The sequence below is a fragment of the Gorilla gorilla genome, chromosome 3, assembly GCF_029281585.2.
Source record: "Gorilla gorilla gorilla isolate KB3781 chromosome 3, NHGRI_mGorGor1-v2.1_pri, whole genome shotgun sequence".
Classification (NCBI taxonomy): domain Eukaryota; kingdom Metazoa; phylum Chordata; class Mammalia; order Primates; family Hominidae; genus Gorilla; species Gorilla gorilla.
This window is the reverse complement of record NC_073227.2, coordinates 119,213,519-119,231,625: the sequence shown is the minus strand read 5'-3', so window position 1 is coordinate 119,231,625 and position 18,107 is coordinate 119,213,519. Positions and strand designations below refer to the sequence as shown.

At 42.3% G+C, this 18,107-nt stretch overlaps 1 protein-coding gene across 4 annotated transcripts in view; it reads left to right on the top strand.

Moving 5' to 3' along the window:
• The first annotated feature begins 8,266 nt into the window (after window positions 1-8,266).
• The window catches only part of EIF4E (eukaryotic translation initiation factor 4E), a 50,621-nt gene continuing 40,780 nt past the window's right edge, over window positions 8,267-18,107 (top strand). The window contains exon 1 of one of the 4 annotated variants that reach the window (XM_019025023.4): window positions 8,267-9,212. In XM_019025023.4, the coding sequence (XP_018880568.2) occupies window positions 9,195-9,212 (18 nt within the window). In that variant the 5' untranslated portion in view covers window positions 8,267-9,194. Of the gene's footprint in view, window positions 9,413-18,107 lie in introns of all 4 variants that reach the window. The other 3 variants (XM_063705442.1, XM_031010348.3, XM_063705441.1) reach the window with 3 other exon arrangements.

Sequence of the window (18,107 nt, the reverse complement as noted above, 5' to 3'; positions counted from 1 at the left end):
TATTGGGGAAGTAGTTTCTGTTGTTGCATTTCCCTTTGAATTAATTAAAAAGCCTAGAAACTTACTAGTCCAAGAGGACTACCCTAATACCAAGCTACTTAGCTGCTGAAGAGAGAATTAGAGAAGTGGAGCAGTCTACCAGCAGCCCTAGTTTGCAATTATGCTTTTGCCCATACATTTACATAACTAAAAGCAGCCACTACTGTGATTCTTCTCAGAATAAAAATGTGCTAAAGGGAAATTCTGTCTCCACTTAAAGTAGCAGCTGACAGTTTTTAAATTTGTTAAAACAAATATCAAATTCTACATACCCAGGCAACACATTTTACTTACTAGTTCCATTCACACCTTGCATCATGCCTTGCTTTTAGCTCTGTGAACTACTTGTTTACTCACTCCCTTGCCATTTTTGTTATTATTATGTAAATTATTGGCTACAGGTCTATCTCAAGAGACTGGGCCTTAGAAATATTTTAACTATCTCCAGCCAACTTTCTCTTGCCTCAGATTCCTCTGATACCTTATTTTTCTTCCTTATTTATTTAGACTAAAATGCACTTTGTAATTTCATGTCAGTACCAATTTCACCAATTTCTTTTCCTTCCTTCCTTCCTTCCTTCCTTCCTTCCTTCCTTTTCTTTCTTTTTTTTGAGGCGAGTCTCGCTCTGTTGCCAGGCTGGAGTGCGGTGACGCTATCTCAGCCCACTGCAACCTCCGCCTCCTGGGTTCAAGCGATTCTCCTGCCTCAGCCTCCCAAGTAGCTCGGACTATAGGCGCACGCCACCAAGCCCAGCTAATTTTTGTATTTTTAGTAGAAACAGGGTTTCACCATGTTGGCCAGAATGGTCTTGTTGGATATAAAAATGTTCTGGAAATAAATGCTCGGTGCCACAAAGTGAAACCAGCACTCAGGCAAAAGTTGTCTCAGCAGGGCAATTTACTTCGGAAGAAGGGTGCCACTTGTGTCAATCAAGATCGCAAGAGCACAGAGAACAAAGGACACCAGGGGTTTTTTATATCCTTAATGCAATCCCTACCTCTTTGTCCCTCCCCGATGGGCTGGGGTCGGACCGCACAATCTGAGCTGACCCGATTGGCTACTTGCAAATATTTTTCTAAATATGGAAGGGCAGGGGGACGTGAGGTACAGTGGTAAAACATGTGAGACTGTTTGAGACGTGCAGTTTCGTGAGAACAATGGGTGCAGGTAGCCAAGGGAAAAGATGTGAGTTATTGATTAGAGCTGACAGGAAGGGGGTAGGCTGTTTTACAGTAACTAGGGGCAAGGAGGAACAGGAAAGCTGAGTTTGAGAACAAAGGACAAGGAAGTTAGCAGGCTAAACCTTTGAAGAGAAGTTCAAAGAAATTCACTGTATCTTACAGTCTCGATCTCTTGACCTCGTGATCCGCCCGCCTCGGCCTCCCAAAGTGTTGGGATTACAGGCGTGAGCCACCATGCCTGGCCAGTACCTTACCGATTTCATTAGCCTGGATGTTATTTCTCTTACAGATAGTCTTCTCCCAGAGAGTAAAACAGCTATTCCCTCTTCATTTCAAATCTACAAAATCAGTGACCACTACATTCTACAGATTCTGTGTGGTTTTCATTACAGAAGACACATCTGTTGGTTTCCCAGTAGTTGACCCTTAAACAATGTGTGAATTAGGGGTGTTCAGCCCCCCACACAGTTGAAAATTCACATATAACTTTTTTATTTAATTTTTTTAAATTTTAAAACACTTTTGAGACAGTGTCTTGCTCTGTTGCTCAGGCTGGAGTGCACTGGCATGATCTCAGCTCACTGCAACCTCCGCCTCACGGGTTCAAGCGATTCTCGTGCCTCAGGCTCCCAAGTAGCTGGGATTACGGGTCCATGACACCATGCCCAGCTAATTTTTGTATTTTTAGTAAAGACAGGGTTTCGCCATGTTGGCCAGGCTGGTCTTGAACTCCTGGCCTCAAGTGATCCACCCGCCTTGGTCTCCCACAGTGCTGGGATTATAGGTATGACATGCCCAGCTGAAAATTCACATAAAACTTTTGACTCCCCCAAAACTTAACTATTCATAGCCTACTGTTGACCAGAAGCCTTACCAATAACATAGTCTATCTATTAACACATATATTTTATGCATTCATGACATACCTTTTTCTTAATTTTTTCAATATTTCTAGGCTATGCAGTTCGTGAGATTTTTCAAATTGTCCTAAATCTCCAAAAAAATTTGCAATATATTTGTATTTAAAAAGTCCATGTGTAAATGTACCCACATAGTTCAGACATGTGTTGTTCAAGGGTCAACTGTATATAACAGTCTCCTATTAATGTTGCTTAAAAGACATTTAAGGAATTTTGGACCTTCCATTTTTATTTGCTTTTCATGTATTACCTGAACCCCGTATATCCTCACTTAAACAGGAAGGCTAGGATAGTACTTCAGGCTCTGGGTATCAATGTCAAGTCAAACCTGAGTCCGGCAGTATTAGAACTGCTTGGGTGTTCCCCTTTACAAAGTATACAGTTGCACAAGTAAACAGCCATAGATCATTTTGGGGGAAGAACTGGGGAATCATTAACCCCATTGCTTGCCACGGTTCCTTTCTCCCTCGCACCTAACTTCTTCAGTCAATGGATTTTGGGTCTAAAAATTGGCTCAGGTCCAGGAACTTGGCAGGAGATTTTGATGTTTTATTGGTACAACTGCCTATGGCCTCCTTATCATCCATCATTTATTTTTATTTTTATTTTTTTTAGAGGCTGGGGCTTACCGTGTTGCCCAGGTTGGTGGGCTTAGGCAATCCTCCTGCCTTGGCCTCCCACAAGTGCTGGGATTACAGGCATGAGTCACTTCACCTGGCCCTAATTTTTACTTATTTATTTATTTTTCGTAGTGTAAATTGAATAGTACCCTTCTTGGCTGCCCATCTATATTGCACCTAGAGACTCCATGTTCTATTAACCATTTCCATAACTCTTCCATATGTGACAGGCCCCTTGGCTACTACATACTTTTCAAAATTACATCAGTATTCTTATCAGTCCTTATTTGTTTGTTTGTTTTGAGACAGTCTCACTCTGTCGCCCAGGCTGGAGTGCAGTGACACGATCTTGGCTCACTGCAAGCTCCGCCTCCTGGGTTTAAGTGATTCTCCTGCCTCAGTCTCCTGAATAGCTGGGACTACAGGTGCACGCCACCATGCGTGGCTAATTTTTGCATTTTTAGTAGAGATGAGGTTTCTCCATGTTGGCCGGCTAGTCTCAAAACTCCTGAGCTCAAGTGATACACCCTCCTCGGCCTCGCAAAGTGTTGGGATTACAGGTGTGAGCCACCACGCCCAGCCCTTATCAATCCTTATTGATTCAAAGATTAACAACTAGAGAATCTAGGTGAAGGGTTTATAAGTGTTTGTTGTATTGTTTCAAATTTTTTGTAGATTTCAACATTTCCAAAATAACAGGTAATGGAACAAAGGTAAAGGCTGTGAATAAGTAAATATTGAAACTAGCAACAAGAATCATTAACGATACATTCTTTTAATTCCTTTAACACCCAACGCTGATAAGTTGGCTGTGACATCTCATGCCGATACCACACTTTTGGAAAGCAACATGAATTCCATTATGTATAAACAGTCAAAACTATGTATCCTATAAACTGATTCTATTGATGAAAAATTATCCTGAGGAAATCATCTAAATAGGAAAACACACTTCTCATAAATGTATGCATTAGAACATTATAATAATATAAGACTGGAAATTACCTGAATATGTAACCATTTGGAACTGATTAAGGGAAGTGTGATATATCCACTCAGCAGAATATTCTGAAGCCACTAATGTTACCGATGATGTGATGCACCAGAAAGAATACAATATTATTTTTGTAGTATTTCTGTCAAAATGACTGAAGAAACTGGCAAAATACGAATATTGATTTTATGGTTTTTATTTTAGATAAAACTACTATTACATTTCATGATTTCATTATTTGTATTATGGTGCTGTAAGAAAACGTCTTTATTCATAGGAGGAACATGCTGAAGTATTTAGAGGTAAAGGATCATCATGCCTGCAACTTCCTCTCAAATGGTTCAGAAGTAATGAGATTAAGAGAGGCAATGCAACAAATTAATAATTGGTGAATTTAGAAGGGCTTAGAAGAAGAGTTACTATTACAAGTATTCTGTAAGTTTAAAATTTTTCCAAAAAAAAAAAAGTATAAAAACTGTTATCCCATCTATAGGCAATGTCCAAAATGTTTGCAATAAGATGTCATGTGGAAAAAAATGTAGAATTCAAAATTGTTTGTGCAGGCTGGGGGTGACTCATACATATAATCTCAGAGTTTTAGGAGGCCAAAGCCAGAGGATCACTTGAGCCCAGGAGTTCGAGACTAGCCTGGGCAACATAACAAGATCTTTTCTCTACAAAAAATAAAAAAATGAGCCGGGCATGGTGGCACATGTTTGTAGTCTTAGCCATCATTCAGGAGGCTGAGGTGGGAGGATCGCTTGAGCCCCAGAGTTAGAGGCTGCAGTAAGCCAGGATTGTGCCACTGCACTCCAGCCTAGTAGTACAGGAATACCCTGTCTCTAAACAAACAAACAAAAACTCTTTGCACCCTATAATTGTAAAAGCATAAAATGTTGGCACACGGATATATTAGAATAGCAGAAGAGGTTTCCCTTAAAAAATTTTTTTCTTTACTTTTTCTTTTTCTTGATTTTCTTTTAAAAATCAAGGTGCCTTATTAGCCAGTAGGTAGTGCCTCAGTCTCATAAAAATCACCAAGGAGAGAGTAAACAAAAAACTAACTAGAATAATAAAATAATTTTTAAAATTCCAATTCTGCTCCAATCTTTTAATATTCAAAATTCCTTGGTCATGTTTGCGTACATCCCATGTTTTTAAGCAATGTCCTGAGTAGGTAATGGGAATTGGTGTCTCTCAAACTGTAAAATTAAAATAAGGGTTCGCAGTGGCTCAGGCCTGTAATCCCAGCACTTTGGGAGGCCAAGGCAGGCAGATAACGAAGTCAGGAGTTCGAGACCATGCTGGCCATCTCTACTAAAAATACAAAAGTTAGCCAGGTGTGGTGGCACGCACCTGTAGTCCCAGCTATTTGGGAGGCTGAGGCAGGAGGATCGCTTGAACCCAGGAGGCAGAGGTTGCAGTGAGCCAAGATCTGAGCAACAGAGTGAGACTCCATCTCAGGGGGAAAAAAAATTACATTTGAGTTTTCCCCAAATATTTGATAGCAATCTATCTACAAATCCTCAATGAGCTAATATTTTAGTAGTAGAGTCAATCAACAACTAATTAAATAATGTTTAAGAGCAAGTTTAGAGTTAGGGTTATGAAGTGGCCTAAAGAAAACCAAAGCAGAGTGAGGGGATAAAGAGTAATGGAAACAGTAATTTAGATAGGGTGGTCAAGGAAGCCCTCCTTCAGGAGATCACATTGGAACGGAGGCCTGGATGAAATGAGGGAAGGAAGTATATGATTCTCTCATTCATTATGTGAATGTGTGCTGGTTATGGTGCTTGTTAACTGCATCCTTTTGGTTCTTAGTCACACCTCTTTATATGGGTACTGAACTATTTATATTTCTATGACTTAGTACGCCAACCAGATTTTACAGTCAGGGAAGGAAGTGCCTGTACTTCCTGTGTCCTTTAAATATCCTCCACTGGTTACATAGTTCCCATTACTAACTTAGTACTTGTTGGATGGTTTCTGGTCAGTTCTGTAAATGAACTTGGAATTACAAGTCCTTTGAAGAGCAATAAAGAATAATAGAGAATAAATAGAGAAATAAAACATAAAATTTCAGCTCTATATATTTAGGATTGGCAAAAACAAAACAAAACAACCACATACACACATACATAAAAACCTAATCGTTAAATCTTTGAAATGGTAGAATCTCAAATAGGCAAAGACACATTAATGGTCATAAAACACATGCAACAAAGTATATACAACAATGGAGATTTTCATGAAACTCTGTGCTTGAAAATTATAAAGAAAAATTGTTGAAAACTATGTAAAAAATGGAAAGAAACTAAACCATAAAGAATAGAGCATCCATAAGTATTGTAAAAGTATGAGTCTTGGTTGACAAGAGGGAGTTTTTTTTGTTTTTTCTTTTTTGAGACTGAGGGAGTGCAGTGGCGCGATGTCCGCTCACTGCAAGCTCCATCTCCTGGGTTCACCCCTTTCTCCTGCCTCAGCCTGCCACGTAGCTGGGACTACAGGCGCCTGCCACCACGCCCAGCTAATTTTTGTATTTTTAGTAGAGACGGGGTTTCACCGTGTTAGCCAGGATGGTCTCGATCTCCTGACCTCGTGATCCGCCCGTCTCGGCCTCCCAAAGTGCTGGGATTACAGGCATGAGCCACCGCGCCCGGCCCGAGTTTTTTGATTAACAGAAAATTTAATAAAAATGGAAACTGTTGTTTAAAAAAAGTTTTAAGAACATCACTGGCTTTCAGTCCTATAGGTATTTTCTTGCCAATCTCATTGATTTTTTGCTGTTATATAACAGCTTCATGAAAATAGGACATCTGGCCAGGAATGGTGGCTCATGCCTGCAATCCCAGCACTTTGGGAGGCCCAGGTAGGGGGACCGCTTGAGCCCAGGAGTTCAAGACCAGCCTGGGGAACATAGCTAGACGCTCCTGTCTCTGCAAAATATAAAAAAATTAGCTAGGCATGGTGGCCCATGCCTGTAGTCCTAGCTACTTGGGAAGCTAAGGTGGGAGGATCCCTTGAACCCAGAAGGTCAAGGCTGCAGTGAGCCATAATCATGCCACTGCACTCCAGCCTGGGTAACAGAGCAACAGCCTGAAAAGACAGAAAGAAAGGAAGGAAGGAAGGAAGAGAGAGAGAGAGAGAAGGGGAGGGGAGGGGAGGGAGGGGAGGGGAGGGGAAGAGAGGGGAAGAGAAGGGAAGGGAAGGGAGGGGAAGGGTGGGGAAGGGTGGGGAAGGGGAAAATAGGACATCTATGCTGTCTTTTTCTCTTCAAAGAAGGTAACCTGACACCACTTCTAACCAGCAGAAAATAACAATGCGGTCAACAGAATAATTTTGGATAGTCTAAGTAACAGTAGATAGTCTCTGTAAGTAGAAATCCACTTATCCGTTTATTATCATTATTTTTTTTTTTTGGAAATGGAGTCTTGCTGTGTCACCCAGACTGGAGTGCAGTGGCGGGATCTCGGCTCACTGCAACCTCCACCTCCCAGGTTCAAGTGATTCTCCTGCCTCAGCCTCCTGAGTAGCTGAGATTACAGGCAGGTGCCACTATGCCTGGCTAATTTTTGTATTTTTAGTAGAGACAGGGTTTCACCATGTTGGTCAGGCTGGTCTCGAACTCCTGACCTCAGGTGATCCACCTGCCTTGGCCTCCCAAAGTGCTGGGATTACAGGCGTGGGCCACTGCACCTGGCCTGTTAATTCTATCTACTTTAAAAACTAGTAGAGCTAAGCCCACTAGACAAAAGCTTTCATTAATCACTTCTGATATTCAGGTAAACCAAAACATATGAACAGGCAATGGCTTTGAGTTCTCATACAGCCTCAATTATGTGTTAGTCAACTCAAGCATCCATTATGTACTCAATAATAGGTATGACACAGCTCTGGACCTCATTAACACTATAAGCAGACAGGCACAGGCAGCCTGCATACACTCCTTTTCCTGGTGTCAACATTATTTAAAAGCATGGGAAATAGTAATGAGACAGTGTCTTCTTCATTAGAACCTTAGGAGTCTACTAGATTTCTTCATCTCTATTTGTTGTTATTAGTAGCCAAACTGTGCAAAAAACACGGTCTTGAGAAATGATAGCACAGTATCTTAGAGGGAAAGGAAATGTAGGATGCCAGGGTGGGGACAAATTTCTGATTGCCAGTGATTGTTGTGAGCATAACAATAATTTCATGAACATTAAAGCCTCTATTGAGGGCAGCTGCAGTTGTAAAGGAAAAAAAATGGTCCTGAACATTTAAAACTACACTGGTGTACATAATAATCAAACAAAGTAAACAGAAAAAAATTTAAACTTTGCTAAAAAAAAAAAAAAGCAGAAGCATTTGATCTTTAGGAAGGCACGCAGTTGCTTATTATGAATCATTTCTAGAGTCCGATGCATTTTCAAAGCCGGTTACAGTCATTACAAAGCACACCCTTGTGAGGTAAGTGTATCATCACCTTTGGTTCATAAATAAAAAAGCTGAGACGCCGAGCGATTAAGTCACTCGCCTAAGGAGAATGAGTCAACGTCAAGAGTCATAGTTGACCCGGCCTAAAGACTCCAGACCATCAGTCCAGGGCTTAGTCAGCGGGGCCCGGAGTGGCTTCCCTGGCTGGCATCTGGACTTAGGCTATTTCCGTGCACGTAAAAGCGGAATATTGGAACGGTTGCACAGAACTTCCAAATAATTTTTACCGCCACTTAAGATTTAGCCCTGAGGTCTTAATCTCAGGATTTGGGACAGTAAAAGCTGTCGTCCCTCCCCCTCGTCCAGCCGGTGGCAACCGGGTACTGCGGGCGGTTCCGTCCGTCCCCTTTCGCAGAAATGGCAACGAATGACCACCAGCATTAGCTGAGCCAGGGGACGTGGGAGGCTTGATTGCCTAAACGACTCTGCATCGCCGCCTCTTTTTGAAACTAAGAGAAAATGGTGGGAGATCAAAAGAAAACTAAATAAACACACAGGCAACTTGTCCTGGGACCTCAACTAAGCAAATGAAGCCTTATTGTGTGTGCTGAGCCTGCAGTTCCCAACCTTCCGGGGAAGATGGGAGGACAGGGCGACAAAGGGCACAGTAGGCTTGCCTGGCAGTAAGTATGACCGCAGCTATCCAGGCGGAAGAGCAGAGGACTGAAACCACCCTCCAGCAAGCGAGTGTCCGCCGCGTTGAGAACCGCGCACCCTACCCATCGGCCACGTGACCAGTCCTTTTTAAAAAAATTTCTTTACCTTAAAAAAAAAAGGTGGTGGAGAGACTCCACTTCCCAGAAGCCTCTCGTTACTCACGCAGCCGCAGTCTTGCGCAGGCGCCTCCAGGGCCAAACGGACATATCCGTCACGTGGCCAGAAGCTGGCCAATCCGGTTTGAATCTCATTTTTTTCCTCTTACCCCCCCCTTCTGGAGCGGTTGTGCGATCAGATCGATCTAAGATGGCGACTGTCGAACCGGTGAGTATTGCCTTTGGCCCCCACCCCCACAGGTCCCCGCGCTCCGTCTCCCTTCTGACTGAGGGACTCCGCGGGACGGCGTTCCGGGCGCGCACTGTACCCCTTGCCGCCCCCTCCCCCTCATGTTGGACCTGACCTCCCGCGGACAAGTGGGGACGTCCCGGAGGCTGGCCGAGGCGGCGTGTAGCGCACACTTTCTGGTGGGGGCCCGAGAACTGGGGGAGCGGTGTGGGGGAGGGGCGGCGTGGCGCCTCCTGCGGAACCGCGAGGTGTCTACAGGGTGGAGGGTAGCTGGGGTTCTGGGCTGGGTATGCGGGGATGGTGTCTTCGTGATGGGAAGGCGCGGGGCCGGCTCCCAGCGAGTACTGGGAGCCGCAGGCAGGGTGGGCGGCGAGCCGGCCTGGAGTGAGATGGAGGAGGGAGCCCTGGAGCAGCCTTTCCCTCCCTGCAGAACCCCAGCTCTGGGGCTCGGGTGCGAGGCGCGCGCACGTCTTCCTTAGACCGGTGGACTGGGGAGCTGGTGGGCGAGTGTTGCCGGAGGATGGGTTAGGCGGGAGTGGTGCCGCGGCACGCGTGGAGGAGCTTCGACCTCGCTTAGGGGAGTTGAGAGGGGCGAGCGCCTGTTAATCCAGCGCGCCGGAGAGTTGCCGGTGTTTGCGCCAGGGGAAGCGAGAAAGGTTTGGGGTGGGAAGGAACACTCGTGTGTCACGGTGAAGCTCTCCAAGTAGAATGAGGGATGGTGGTGGTGAGAAGGGGTATCACATTGTCCTCGCCCCTCCATGCTTGGGACTGGGCTGTCATGGAGGAGGGAAGGGGGAGGAGCGAGGCCTACAGATCGCTGTAGCCGGTCGGCTTGCCGGCCGGACCTGCTGCATTTCACACGCGCCCGTCTTCCATTCATTCATCCTTTCCGCCCAGTGCGCACGCCTCAGAGAATGCGAATGGGTCTCAATCCCTCTGTTCTTCCGAGTCTTTATCTCCTGGAAGATTTCTGAGACGCAGTTTATTGGAAATAGAAACTTTTAAATTTACTTTTCCATTTGACTTTTTTTTTCCTCTTTATCTATGCTACAGACTTTCATTTCAATTTAGGCACCATTTTAAACTTAACTGAAGCAAGCTGGTCCCAGGGTAGGTTTGTAGTTAATCTTTAAGCAGAGGGTATATTTTTCATAATTTGGGTTTGCCAGGACTGGCTCACTGAAACTTCTGGGCCCTGTTGCCTTTTTAGAAACGACACAGCTAAGTGAAGATATCTTGTGTGCATAATGGGGTTTATTAGCAATCAGAAAACCTTTCACACTCTGGAACCAGCTCTAGACCTTGGTTGCCAGATACTTTTGTGTATCTTTTCATGGTAGCTTGTGGTTTTGCTAATGGTTTACCAGTTTGCTTTGACTTTTAAAGACTTTTTTTTTTTTTTTTGAGATGGAGTCTTGCTTTGTCGCCCAGGCTGGAGTGCAGTGGCGTGATCTTGGCTCACTGCAACCTCCGCCTCCCGGGTTCAAGCGATTCTTCTGCTTCAGCCTCCTGAGTAGCTGGGATTACAGGTGGGCACCACCGTGCCTGGCTAATTTTTGTATTTTTAGTAGAGAGGGGGTTGCACCATGTTGGCCAGGCTGGTCTGAAACTCGTGACCTCAAGTGATCCTCCCGCCTCAGCCTCCCAAAGTGTTGGGATTACAGGCATGAGCCACCGCACCCGGCACTTTTAAAGACTTTTATAAAACTATTTCAAAAACTCTTATAGACTACACAAAGGCTTATTTTTCATTGCGTTGGTGTAAACTATCCTTACCTTGTCAAAATTCAAGGCAGCTTCTCTGCTTGCTTACTTGTTTTTTTATTGGCACCAGTTTTCATTTATGTTCCTGGGAATTAAATTGACTGAAAAACTCATAAGTTGTTGCTACAGTTAACTGACTTTAGGACATTAATGTTATATAACACTAATGAAGGATAAGTATATAAAATATACATTTTAAACCCCTTGACAGGTTCTGATGTCCACTTTTGTCTGGATCTGTTCCTACCCCACTATACTAGTGTCAGTAAAAAGCATTACATCTGGTAATAGGGGCAAGGCTACAAGACTGTAAACTATAAAACAATAAGGAGTTCTGTGAGGTTTCTGTCACATTTAGGTCCCTTGAGTTTTGCAGAGTTTATGCAGTTTTGTTTCAGCAGCACAGAACAGAACTGCAAAGTGGTGACTATATTTTGAGTTAGTAAATATTAATAGCTCCTGATATATCCAGGGTGTTGTACCAAGTGTTCTTTAGGATACGAAGTTATACAAGATGTGAGTCTTGTTGAATGTAAACCCTTAAGGAACTTAATTCCTAGGGATGTGGTTAGTGATACAGTATTTGTTCTGGTACAGACTTTGGGAGATTTGGATGTTATGTTTAAATTTGGGGAGTAGGGGAACCTAAAAACAAAGTGTGTGAAGCTGGAAACTAAAGTATTTTGAGAATATATGTAAAATAGTATCGAAGTGTTTAGTTTTAGTGAGAAATGAAATTGTTTTTTTTTTCGATACTGACTTTCACTCTTGTTGCCCAGGCTGGAGTGCAATGGCGCGATCTTGGCTCACCACAACCTCCGCCTCCTGGGTTCAAGCGATTCTCCTGCCTCAGCCTTCCGAGTAGCTGGGATTACAGGCATGTGCCACCACGCCCGGCTAATTTTGTACTTTTAGTAGAGATGGGGTTTCTCCATGTTGGTCAGGCTGGTCTTCAACTCCCGACCTCAGGTGATCCGCCCGTCTTGGCCTCCCAAAGTGGTGGGATTACAGGCATGAGCCACCGCGACCGGCCTGAAAATTTTTAGTACTTTTAATATACCCTTGTGCACAGGCTAGTTATGTGGAATTATTTTTGACAGTTTTAAATAGTTGGATTTTGTGTGTAGGGGTGCAGGATCTTGCTCTGTTGCTGGGGCTGGAGTGCAGTGGCGCGATCATAGCTCACTGCAGCCTCAAACTCCTGGGCTCAAGAGATGCTTCCATCTCAGCCTCTGGTGTAGCAAGCACTACAGGCGCAGGCCACCACGCCCGGATAATTTTTAAACTTTTTGTAGAGATGGAATCTCGCAATGGTTACCGAGGCTGGTCTCAAACTCCTGGACTCAAGTGGTCCTCCCACCTTGGCCTCTCAATATGTTGGGTTACAGGCGTGAGCCACCGAGCCTCGCCTGGATTTTTTTTTTGAAGCAACTGATTAGAATTGGATTGTACTTGAGATACCCCTGCTGAAGGCTGCAAAAATCATGTTTTTTCTTACTTCAGCTAGTTTGTGAGCTTCCATAATGGTTTTCTGCTGTGCATAATCATAAACACTTAAAAAGAGCCATGGGCTTTTCCTGCTTATCCCATCATTCATAGGTATCTGGATGATTTTTGTCTGTGGACATTACATAAAATACCATTTTCAGTTTGATATTATTGTGTGGTTTTCTCTTTGTATGAGTTGAGTTACATGAAGATGTGGCCCACAAATATTAAATTTGTTGAGAAGCTTGAAAGGGAAAATTAAGGGAAACATTTTACCTCTTAACGGATAATTTGGCAAAAATTTGAACGTTAGGGCAAACAGTACTCTGATGTTATTCTATCGGCATTTGAATTGTGGCTGGGTCAAAATTAGGTTTAATATTAGTCTGTGAAAATGGCAAGGCCATCTTACCTCCAGTAGGTCGTGTTTCTTTGTAGCTTTATCTTCATTCTACATCCTTCATTATTAGAATTTAAAAAAATTTTTTTGACTTGTAGTTCCTTTTGAGGTAAGAGATTAATTTTGGTTTCTTTAGCTTAACTGAAAGTATATAATTTTACTTGTTTTTACATTGTAGCTCTTGAATTTTTTGAAACCACGCTAATTTCATAAGTGAATCAACTTGGACAATCAGCTGATTTAATGCTTCCTTTTTTATACTTTGGAAACATGCTCTGTACTACACAGCTTATTAATAACAGTAAATAAGGTTTATATACATATTGACAAATATTTGTTGTACTATGTAATTCATATTAATGAACAATTGAATGCCTACCAGACTATGCAAATTAGTGGGCTTTTTGCTTAATGAAAGAACCCACTATATCAGAGTTCCTCGATAATCCACGTAAATTTGGCTCTGGTGTTCATATTCCAGATTTCTTCAATTAAAAGAAAAAAATATACTTGCTGAGTGCGGTGGCTCACGCCTGTAATCTCAGCACTTTGGGAGGCCGAGGCAGGTGGGGATCACTTGAGGTCAGGTGTTGGAGACCAGCCTGGTCAAAATGGTGAAACCCTGTCTCTACTAAAAATACAAAAATTAGCCAGGCCTGGTGGCAGGCGCCTGTAATCCCAGCTACTGGGGGGGGCCAAGGCAGGAGAATCGCTTGAACCTGGAGGTGGAGGTTGTAGTGAACCGAGATGGTACCACTGTACTTCAGCCTGGGCGACAGAGCAAGACTCCATCAAAAAGAATAAAAAAAAAACAGAAACAAATTTCACACTTCATTTTATAATCTGAGTTAATGAGCATGATTATTAGTCTTAGAGAAATTCAATGTAGACACACAGTTTATACACAGAAGTTGCAGAAGGGGTAATATGCAAAATGAATTATGTAAGCTTACTCTAGTTTGGACAGAAAACTGTAGGCAAAAAACATTTAAGTAAAATATTGTTTAATTTACATAAAGTTAAGAATATGGGCCGGGTGCGGTGGCACATGCCTGTAATCCCAGCACTTTGGGAGGCCGAGGCGGGTAGATCACCAGGTCAGTAGTTTGAGACCAGCCTGATCAACATGGTGAAACCCCATCTCTACTAAAAATACAAAACTTAGCCGGGCGTGGTGATGCGTGCTTGTAATCCCAAGGTACTCAGGAGGCTGAGGCAGGAGAAGCTCTTGAACCTGGGAGGCGGAGGTTGTAGTGAGCTGAGATTGTGCCACTGCACTCCAACCTGGGTGACAGAGCGAGACTCCGTCTCAAAAAAAAAAAATAAAAGAAGTTTCCTTAATCTATTAGTACCGGTGAGTTGCACCATCTTAGTCATAGAGACTTTTATGAGAAGTGGAAATGAGCATGGGTTATAGTCTTATCTTAATATCTGAGTGATCTTGAAGACTGAAATTTCTAAGTCGGCTGAAAGTTGGAATAAGATATCTTACGGTGATTTCGATTTTTAAATGCAGTATTCAAAGGTGACAGTTTGTCAACTGTAAGGGACTAAAGTTGACATTCCATGAATGTTTTATACTCATGTATATCCATGCATTTACATATTCCCTCTTTTCTAGGAAATTCACATTGCTGCTTTTTAATTATCAATCCTCAGCCATTAGCAAGAAATGCAAAGCCTGTGATTCACAATCCTAAGATGTTCTTCCCACTCCTATCCCTACCATAAAAATCACTAGTGTTCCTTCAAAAGTCCCTAATCATGTCTCCAGAAAAAGAAAGGGGCTGGGTTTGGTGGCCCAGACATGTAATCCGAGGCTTTGGGAGACAAAGGCAGGAGGATCACTTGAGCCCGGAGTTTGAGACCAGCCTGGCCAACATGGCGAGACCCTGTCTCTCCAAAAAATTAAAAAATTAGCTGAATATGGTGGTGCACACCTGTGTCCTAGCCACTCAGGAGGCTGAAATGGGAGGATCCCCTGAGCCTGGGAGGTCAGAGCTGCAGTGAGCTGTGATCACACCACTGCATTCCAGCCTGGGTGACAGAAAGAGACCCTATCTCACCAAAAAAAAAAAGAAAGAAAAAGAAAATGATTTTGCGTGTGTGTGTGTGTCTAAAATACTAATCATTTCTGGGCACTTCTGGAACCTGAGAATGTGGTCAGAAATATAAGGGTTTTTTTTTTTTGTTTCCCCAGTTGGAATTTTTGATACATTATTCCATAGAAACAGTAGGAAAATGGGCCGGGCATCGTGGCTCACGCCTGTAATCCCGACACTTTGGGAGGCTGAGGTGGGCGGATCACCTGAGGTCGGGAGTTCGAGACCAGCCTGACCAGCATGGAGAAACCCTGTCTCTACTTAACAAAATTACAAAATTAGCTGGGTATGGTGGCACATGCCTGTAATCCCAGCTTCTTGGGAGGCTGAGGCAGAAGAATCGTTTGAACCTGGGAGGTGGAGGTTGCGGTGAGCCTAGATCTGCCATTGCACTCCAGCCTGGGCAACAAGACTGAAACTCCTTCTCAAAAAAAAAAAAAGAAACAATAGGAAAATGAAGTTTGGTCACACTATATTCGGTAAATTTTTGTGGAATCATTACAAATCTAACCAGCATTGGATTTATAGGGATATGGAATTAAGGATATGGATTTATTGTTGTAAGCAACTAACTAAAAAAAAAGAAAACTTATAAACATACCTTGTTTGTAACAGCTATTTTTAATGTAGAAAGATCGTTATTTGTAATTGCTACACATAGCACTTATTCTATGTTAAGTACCACACTGAATGCTTTACATATATTAACTCATTTAATTCTTTTTCTTGAGACAGCATCTCACTGTTGTCCCGGCTAGAGTACAGTGGCGCGATCTCGGCTCACTGCAACCTCCGCCTCCTGGGTTCAAGTGATTCTCCTGCTTCAGCCTCCTGAGTAGCTGGGACTACAGGCACGCGCCACCACGCCCGGCTAATTTTTGTATTTATAGTAGAGATGGGGTTTCACCATATTGGCCAGGCTGGTCTCGAACTCCTGACCTCGTGATCCGCCCACCTCAGCCTCCCAAAGTGCTGGGATTACAGGCGTGAGCCACTGTGCCAGGCTAACTCATTTAATTCTTAACAGTACAGATGAAGTAACATTGTGTGACTAACTTGCTCCAAAATCACACAGCTATTAAGTGGTGGGGTGGAGTTTAAATTAAAGCAGCCAAAGTGCAGAGTGTATATTCTTAACCATTGCACTCTTTCAAGTAGGCATGTAATGTGCTTTGCTTGGGTGACTTCAGAAGGGGAGATGTGTTTTGATAAGCTTACTATGTGTTTTGCTACAGCTATAAAATAAAACGTGTGGGCATTTATTTTTAGGCCCTGTTATATTACAATGTTAGATAACAAAAATATATAATCTTGAGGACTAAACCAAGCAATTACACTAATCGTGTTTTAGTGACTAATTGAGAACTTTGTGGATTTCTAAAGAAAGTGGATGGACACTTAACCTTCTCCCCCTTTCTAATTTGATTTCTGGCATTTGCTAGTTCGTATGATTTCCCAGTTAAAATATTTTGCTAGTGAAAAAAGTTTTAGTACATTTTTAAAAGTTTGTGAATTTTGGATTTATTCTAGACTTAACTACCTTAGTACTTTTAGTAATTTTGGTGATAGGTCTGGCAAAGGGTAAAACAGTTGTTTTGAAAAAGTTTAAGCTAAAATGTGCACATACATGTTTCTTGGTGTATTTTAAGCTTGTTACTACAAAATGCTATACAGAAATTAGTTGTAATATTTTTTTCTGTGCTCTGCTCATTACTGTCATTGTAATCTCTACTAAAAATACAAAAATTAGCCAAGCGTGGTCGCGGGTGCCTGTAGTCCCAGCTACTCGGGAGACTGAAGCAAGAAAATTGCTTGAACCTGGGAGGTGGAGGTTGCAGTGAGCTGAGATGATGACATTGCACTCCATTACTGTCATTGTAATGAGCAGAGCACAGAAAAAAATATTGTAACTAATTTTGATATATATGTCTACATATATATGTCAACATATTAGTATTGCCATGAAACTTCTTATGGGGCAGTAGCCTATGTTGGCACAAAATCTGGTCAGAAGTATTAACTAAGGCAAGAAAGTTTGATATTTTAATTGATTAGTGAAATGTACATTTTTTCTTACAGTTCTTTTTCTGATGAATAAATGAATACTTTATAGGTGAGGAATTCATATTTCAAGTGATTTTTAACTTTCTACCACGGTCACATAGTTCCTTAAGTGTTACATACAAAGTTTTGGTGCTGCAAAAGGAATAGCACTTGAATATAAATTTTTTTTTTTAATTTTTAGCAAGGCAAGTTATTTTTATAGAACTCATAATTAACATCAGTGAGAGAGAACTCAAACCTGAGTCTCAAGCTTTATTACTATCTTGTGTAAAAAGAGGAACAAATTCAACCAAAACTAAAGTCCATCCTTCAGTAAAACTTTTATGTTAGGGTTGATACTGATGCGTAGGTACACAAATAAGTGTAAAATTCTAACTGAAAGAATATGCCAGATGGTTTATGGATGGTGGGATTAGGAGGGTTAAATTTTTTTCATTTGAACTTGTACACTTTGTTACCATGTTGTGAATTGTAAAATCTCTTTTGGATGTTGGTTTATACATCATGGTATTTAGCTTTTCTTTATTTTTTGTTTTTTTTCTTTGACTTAGTTACATACTCATGGTCCAAAATAGCAATTTGGTAAAGCCTATAGCCCCTATCTTAGAGTGTTTTAAAATGCAGGCCAGGCACAGTGGTTCATGCTGTAATCCCAGCACTTTGGGAGGCTGAGACGGGCGAATCACCTGAGGTCAGGAGTTCGAGACCAGCCTGGCCAAAATGGTGAAACCTCATCTTTACTAAAAATACAAAAATTAGCCGAGCGTGTTCATGGGTGCCTGTAGTCCCAGCTAAGGCTGAGGCAAGAGAATTGCTTGAATCTGGGAGGTGGAGGTTGCAGTGAGCCGAGATGGTGCCATTGCATCCAGCCTGGGCAACAAGAGTGAAACTCAGTCTCAAAAAAAAAAAAAGAAAAAAGAATGTTCTAACATGTATTACATAAAATGCATAGGTTTACAAAGGAAACCAATTTATACTGAAGTACAACAAGGATTGAATTAGCATGAGTCATATTAAGGACATTATCTGGCACAGGCTAAGTTCTGTCTAATGTGG